The sequence below is a fragment of the Actinia tenebrosa genome, unplaced genomic scaffold (assembly GCF_029948245.1).
Source record: "Actinia tenebrosa isolate PJP-AT-01 unplaced genomic scaffold, QUT_ActTen_1.0 PGA_scaffold0__85_contigs__length_37466705, whole genome shotgun sequence".
Lineage (NCBI taxonomy): Eukaryota > Metazoa > Cnidaria > Anthozoa > Actiniaria > Actiniidae > Actinia > Actinia tenebrosa.
In genome coordinates this window covers 31,009,714-31,017,254 of record NW_028292569.1, presented here as the reverse complement: position 1 = coordinate 31,017,254, position 7,541 = coordinate 31,009,714, and the positions used below count along the sequence as shown (strand labels likewise).

General features: G+C 32.4%; 2 protein-coding genes across 9 annotated transcripts in view; one reads left to right on the top strand and one right to left on the bottom strand.

The window, feature by feature from the left end:
- LOC148914066 (uncharacterized) overlaps positions 1–28 on the top strand; it is a 4,151-nt gene extending 4,123 nt beyond the window's left edge. Inside the window, exon 8 of the mRNA XM_089025955.1 lies at positions 1–28. This exon is cut by the window's left edge and continues 168 nt beyond it. The gene's annotated coding sequence lies outside the window, so the exon portion shown is untranslated.
- LOC116302920 (PH and SEC7 domain-containing protein 1) overlaps positions 1–7,541 on the bottom strand; it is a 31,630-nt gene that overhangs the window by 21,662 nt on the left and 2,427 nt on the right. For 5 of the 8 annotated variants that reach the window (XM_031712335.2, XM_089040529.1, XM_031712332.2 and 2 more), the window contains exons 2-5: positions 6,198–6,264; positions 5,606–5,659; positions 741–1,668; positions 355–548 (exon numbers count right to left, since the gene is read on the bottom strand). In XM_031712335.2, the coding sequence (XP_031568195.1) occupies positions 355–548; positions 741–1,668; positions 5,606–5,612 (1,129 nt within the window). In that variant the 5' untranslated portion in view covers positions 5,613–5,659; positions 6,198–6,264. Of the gene's footprint in view, positions 1–354; positions 549–740; positions 1,669–2,717; positions 2,789–2,897; positions 2,990–4,233; positions 4,408–5,605; positions 5,660–6,197; positions 6,265–7,541 lie in introns of those variants that run through there. The other 3 variants (XM_031712338.2, XM_031712336.2, XM_031712337.2) reach the window with 3 other exon arrangements.

Sequence of the window (7,541 nt, the reverse complement as noted above, 5' to 3'; positions counted from 1 at the left end):
AGAGCATAATAAATACTGTATCGGATTACTTGTTTGAGTTGTCAATGTACCATTTTGTAGATTGAAAGTTTTAAAATAGTCGCGTGGTAGGCTCAAATTACGAGCCACGCAAACAAACCATAATCACGCCATAACACAGCCATACAATATGTATGGCCCGACAACTATCGCTCTAAGCCTGAAAATCGCTAAGCGTTTTTCGTTCATTTTTCACGCTCCTGTCAGGCTTATTATGGCTCTGTTAGGTTTATTATTTTCTCGCTCAATTCTCGCCACTGTATGGCTAAAATGTCAGGCTAGATTTTCGCTCGTGTCTCGCCGATAATTTTCGTACGGGTTATTAATCATTCTTACCTGAAGAGCCATACTCAGGTTTATTGCATTCATAATATCGTTCAGAGAATGGGATAAGGATTCTCTCTCTTTCCTGTGTCTCACCAATCAGTAGGACATACTTAAAGAACTTCCTAAGAGCTTCTGTTAAGGTCATGTCAGTAAAGTCAAACAACTTCAGGTACTCTTGGGCAACAGTTTTTCCAAATCTTGTACTGTGAAAATATAAAATTAATATTAAACATATTTTTTACTTTTCCTTACATTTGAAATCCTATCATGAATGTAAAGAATAAGCTTACAAGTATAATTAATGTTGAAACAACAGTCACCACCAACAACCGCCTTTCTCAAGACTATCCTCACCCAGATACTCATACTTCACAACAAATACTTGGTGCACTCACTTTTTACTGAGCTCCGCAGCAACTTCATCCTTTGTAAACCCTTCCAGTCGATACAATTTGATTGCCATTTCACCAGCCTTCTCTCTTTCCACTTGTAACTGTGACTCACTAGCCACTGAAGCTTCTGATGATGACCCTGTTAAACCCTTACTAGGCTGTCCAACACTTCCGTTATCAATTTTTAGTTCATTTTCTTCACTTTGTTCAATTCTAGTTCTTGTATCCTCACTATTATCCAATTGATCAACACCCTTTCTTTGGATTCCTAAAGTAGCATTAGAAGGTAGTGAACTAGATGGTTTTATCGGCGAAGATTCAAATGTTCTACTTGATGGTCCAGATTTTTCTGGTAGACTACTATTACTAAGTGTTACATGCAAGCTTTTTCCACATTTTCTGCAGCGTAGTTTAGTCGGGCTGCCGGGCTTCTGTCTAGAATTGCCTTCATGCAACCCAGGGGTGCTAGATACAAGCATTCCTCCACCACAAGAGGGACAATTTTTTGGTAAAGAGCTCGCACTGGTAGAAATCTCACCAGAAAGATATTCATCTTCCCCTGAAAAACGTTTATGCTTTATCTCTTTGTGCTTCAATGCAGAAAAATCTTCCATTGTCTGAGGTTGGTTACCGTCAACAGGAAAATAAGTGATAAGTCTATGATACTTTGTTCCATCAGGGTTTTCATCTATGGCAAGTAAGTTTTTCTTCACTTTTAAGTCCTCTTTTCTTGTTTCTATCCCGGTATTTCTCCTCATAATGGGAGACGAATCAGACTTGTTTTTGTATTTACTTTTAACAAGATTTTCAGTGATGCATGTGTGAGGAGCTGAGGCAGTACGGTGTAGCTTTGCTTGGTACAATGGGATTTTTGGATCAGCAACTGCAAACTTCCTTAAGAATGGCTTTGCACGCTCTTTGGCTCCACTGTCTGAAAAAGGAAAGAAAGTTGAAAGGTTTGTGATTAATGTCACCTTCATAGATACGGAATCAGAATGATGATGATATTATGATGGTGTTGATAAAGATGGTGTTAATGATAATGGTGATGGTGATGATTAAAGATGATGACGTTGATAATGATGACGTTGATGATGACGATGATTATATTGGCTTTAATTATAATGATAGTAATCTCTAATGCTAACGTCTTATGAAATTTCATTTAGAAGTAGGGAAAACTATGAATTAGGAAACAAGAACTCATTAGCACATTTTACTACTAAAATGCATGAAGTCTGCAAATATCTGGGAAAAAAACACTAATTTATTTGCACCATTGAGTGCAAAATAAGATACTGAAGTTAGCCCTATTATCAATATCTCCTAGGATTAAATATTAGAAAGAACATAATTTAAGATTAAAGTGTTTTTAGTAAATAATATAAATCCAATACCATTTTAATATAAACACAGAGGTCACACTGCTTGACAATTAATAATACAACTAGTAGTTCAAGGTTAAGATAGAAAAAGCAGCAAGTCAAAATATACTGTAAAACCGACAATGATTACAAAGGTGATACTTTGACAGTATTTGTTGAGGCATATTCTGTTGGTTAATAATTTCTGCATATTTTAACAAAATATTCTGTCAACTTCCAAGGTTAAATCGAACAAAATACTAGCTAAGGCAACCCAAATACACATTAAATATCCTGGAATTCTAAATTTCCAAGAAAAATAATTGCTTTTTTTAAATTTACTTTATTGAATTTATTTACAAAATTTTCCATGGAGTAAAGATAAAACCTTGAAATTACATGTTGTCACCTCCAGCAGAAAGCATCAAAAAGCAAACTTAGAAATCTACATATGTTATTGTTACGATAAAAATAAAAAATGAATTCATATGCAAGTTTGAATCTCAACACTGTTATGAAGATGATTTACTATGATTTAGCAATTAACTCCTGAAACTGTACATGAGTCTGTAATGTCTGGGTAATAAAGTGTAGAAAGAAGAGCAATTTCACTTACTGTATGATTTAAGTTATGATCATTGATAAGATGGACCTTTAATCACAACAGAATGTCTTCTCAATATCTCACTTAAAGATATAGAACAAAATGTTCTAAAATCAAGAATCGAATCACAAAGATTTACAACAACTTTGAATGAATCAAAGGTGGTTGAATCAAAGATTTTTGCTGGATTACCTTGGCTTTATGTTGACATAATCCTTGTACCATATAGACAAAATGGCATATTACACTGCTGAAATATCCTATACACACTCTAAGGCTTTCAAAATCCTTCTTCCGGCCCTGTTAATTTTTAACTTTAGTCTGGACTTTTTCTTTCAACATCACATATTAGAGGTCACGCAATAGCTTTTTAAGATTTAATCAAAAGACAAATATTTTTTTCGTAGATATAAATTAATCTAGGATAAATTTGATTGCTGGAAGTAAAAATCTTGAAAAGACACTGAGTTAAAGGAGAAATATTAATATGAAACTGCAACAGCTGTGGAAAAAGATATAAGCTAAAACAACAGGAAATGTGAAGATGGGTGGCCTTTGGGGGGCAGAGAGGAAAGAGATATTATTGCCACCATTGAAAACTCATGCATTTCCTATTAGCTTAGCAGAGTGGATTAAAATAATTATTGCATTTGAGCCAAAAAAAGAATAAATTTGGACAGAATTCAAGTCTTATAAAGATAATAAGAAATATTCTTAACATCAGACAAAGACTTTAAAAGGGTTTAAAACATGATACAAGAAAGATAAAAACCAATTGAAAGTACCGTGGAAAAGCAAGAAAATTAATATCATTAGAGCATAAAGAGATAAACACTAATTTGTCCGAAGCATTTGGTGAGCCAATTATAATCACAAAATCATATCTCCAAAATACCAGAAACATCTAGTTAAAAAGTCATTATTTTTATCAAAATTATCATTCTTTTGGTATAATATTTAAACATAATTTTAAAACTAAAAAAATCATCTTGGGAATTCAAACTTTAAACTAGGTTAAATTTTACTTTTATTTCTTCCAGGTTAGAAATTTATCGATTCAGAAAAGGCAGAGGGAAACAACATTAATTTTAATCCTGGCAAGTTTCTGCTTGGTTTAAATTAATTGTGGCTGAACTAAAATGTACAAATAAGAGTACAGTGAAATAAAATTCAAATTCAAAAACTTATGTTATCAAATATTTAATAAAGAAGCATCTTTAAAGGATAATAAGTCATTCTACAAGGCTAAATTTATAACTTTAGAAACGATTTTTGATTACTAAAGATGCAGAAATTCACTAAATAAGATTTTAAATAGTTATTTTGTAGAAGTACAGTATAAATATAACTGTAATATACTTGTTGAAGGTTACAGTAATAATGTAAGATCTGGTAAACAATTTGCTAGAAATTTGCTTTTCAATAATATTATTATTGGAATAGGAAGTTATAAAACAGAAACAAGGTCAAAATGATGAACAGAAGAATATGTTATGAGTTGGTTCGTGTGAATATTCCAATATCTTACCAAACTAAAACCAAAAGCAATGCATGTTTAGATCTTCTAGGTGGAAGATGTTCTGGTTTATACTCTAGCAAAATCTGTAGCTTCTTCTAAAGTTTTTATCCTATCCATATCCAAGCACTTGGACCCACTTTACAAAAATTGCTTAATTAAGAGAATTCTATTTATGGTAAACTACTGTACGTAGTCTACAGGAGACTTAATATATTGTCATGCAAATAACCAAGACTCACAAGCTGGTGTCACACAATCTATTATTTAAATTAGCTTTTTACGTGTCAGTACCATTGATTACTTCATTATAATCAGTATTATATTTGTCACAACACATAGATCTAGGATGAGTTCCTTTAAACCAACAGACATCTATAAAAAATCTGAGATTTCAAAGATCTTATTTAGAAGTACAAATTATTCAAAATTGGCCTTCTGTGGTTTGTGTTCACAATATGAAGATAACTCTTATCTGTCAAAAATATTTGTCTAGTATGTTACTTGGATAATTTAGGTCTTTGGATGATAGACATAAGGTTTAAAAAATTGTAATTTTGTTAGGTAAAAATTGAGATTATCTTTTCTCCTGTCCAATATACTAACCCAATATTATCTGTCAAAAATATCTGTTCAATGGTTAATTATAAATAAAGCTGAATGAACCTGTATTGATGAATCTGATGCATCAAATGACTAAAGGTTTAATTTTAACTTTTAACTTTTAGTAACTTTTAGTAACTTTTAGTAAAAATCTGTCATTTTAATGTAATTTATAATGACAGACAAAAGCAGATAGTATACATACATGTTCTATCAAAGAAATTACTTTGATAAACAAAATACCTTAAATTTTTAAAATTATGTATTTTTTATTCCTGAAAAATATATAACATGCTAAAATATTTGCTTTATTATAAAAAAGGCTAAGGATTTTAGAGAAAAAATATAAAGTTAAATGTTTTCGATCAAAGTCATCATCAGACATTTAACCTGACCGCAGGGGTTTTGGGTCATTTTTTTAAACCCTACTCCCCTCAATTTCCAATAATTCTGTGACTTAGCCTACCCTGACTTACATCACATGGCTAAAGAAAGGGCTGTTCAGTGTATGATGTACAACAGAATTAGAACTTGTGCCTGTTAGACCATGCAGTTCCTTGAACAGGTCACAATGACTGGTCACATTGAGCCACCATTAGTTTTATCCCTTCATCAACTCAGAGGTTGTTTTAGGTTGCAATAGAACTCAATAAAAAGACCAATTCCCTTCTAGTCTCCATACCAGGGATTTTCAAAGGTCTTCTACTAGTGGTGATGTTCCTGATATGTGGGAGAAAATAGGAGCATGCGATATGGGGGGTTAGAAAAATAAATTCAGTACCTTTCATGAGCCGCAGTGTTAGTTCATCAGGGGAGTCTCTTATACATTCTACAACTGTAACAGACGAATTATTAAATAAATATCAATATTTTATCTAAATATATATATTTGTATGAAATTTCATATTGTCAGGGAGCAATCTGTGAGTAAGCTGTGCCATGACTTCAATCATCCAAAAGCTTGTTTCAGGGTTTGATATGTGAATTAGCCCTGCCCTGAATTTAGTTCAGCCCAGTGGTTGTTTCAGGCTTTGATCTGTGAGTTAGCCATGCCCTGACTTAGATTAGCCCAGAGGTTGTTTCAGGGTTTGATCTGTGAGTTAGCCATGCCCTGACTTAGATCAGCCCAGAAGTTGTTTCAGAGTTCGATCTGTGAGTTAGCCATGCCCTGACTGAGATTAACACAGAGGTTTTTTCAAGGTTCTATCGGAGATTGATCCATGCCTTGACTTAAATCAACCCAGAATTAGATTAGTCCAGAGGTTGTTTCAAGGTTCAATAAAATTAAATTTCTTTTTTGTACATTTCCCAGTTTCTGTAAACATTTCATTTTCTAGTTAATAAATAAACCATTGAATCAGATCTTTGTATACCTTCTTCTGTTGTGAGTCCTGTTATGGGTCTCCCATTCACTTCTAGTATAACATCACCAGCACATATCTAAGAAACAGCAACAATAATTTATTTATTACAATTGATTGACCCAACAAAGAGCCCACCAAATCAATATCTCCCATCCCTCTAATAAATTGGTTGTATTGTCTGATAACATGCTTCTATTAACAACGAGGGTACATTACTATCCCACAGGTGACAGCTGTTGTAAAATGTTTTGTAAAGAATTTTCCAGAAAACCTGAACATTGAGTAAGTTCTGAGTACTTTAATTTGAATGACTATGACAAAGATTGATCACCATGGTAATAAAGAATAAAAGAATGACATACTAATGATAGCAATGGTAGCTGTAATAAAATCATGTAAAACAGACTGTTTTTGATTAAGGAATTATCTTAATAAGGCAAGAGCTTTCAAAAAAAAGTCTCTTCAACATACTAAAATTTTATCTATTTATTATTATTTATTATTTATTATTAGAAATTTTATTTCTCCAAGCTTTTGATGATAATGGTTGTCAAGATGATGATATTTCATGGTTACCACTCAGACAGAAGCAAACCAATGACCGTTGCAGCAGTTTTCCCAATTGAATTACAATCTTGTCCCACAAACAACAACACAGTAAATCTGTTTGAAAGAGTACTACATGTACAAGGATTAGGAGCAAATTTTATTTTATTTCATTTTCACACGACAGTGAGCAATAATTGAAAAAAATTATAATCAAATTTCATGAACAGGGTTTTGAATTGTGAGATATTCTACCTAATCTGAAGAGATTGTGGGACATAGCTGTAGTAATAACTATTTAAGGGGAGTTGGAGCCATGAATTGATGATGGGGTGGGATGATGAGAGAGTGTGTAAATACCATCCAGTAACATTGGATGGCAAAAATTAAAACTATTAAGATGTAACAACACCTTTCGAATTACAGTACCGGCAATAGCAATCCTTACTACATAAATCCATAGTTAATATGATAATTCTAACAATGCAATACATTAACTTGGTAGTATATGGAAGTTCAAAATGCATTGTTAAAATAAAAATCCTCTTGAAAGGTCAATTCTTCTTAGCATAATCAGAAACACTTATTTCAACTTTGGAACAACTGATATATATTATATATACTCGTGAGAACTCAAAAATCATATCCAGATATAATGAAAGGAATACCTTGAAATGATTCACTTTTTTTCTTTGAAATTGCATTTTTCCATTAAGATAAATAGCACAGGGATCAACTAAAGTTAGTATTGATCTACTCCAATCTTTGATCTTAACCTAAAGTGATGGAGGGATAAGATCCTACTGT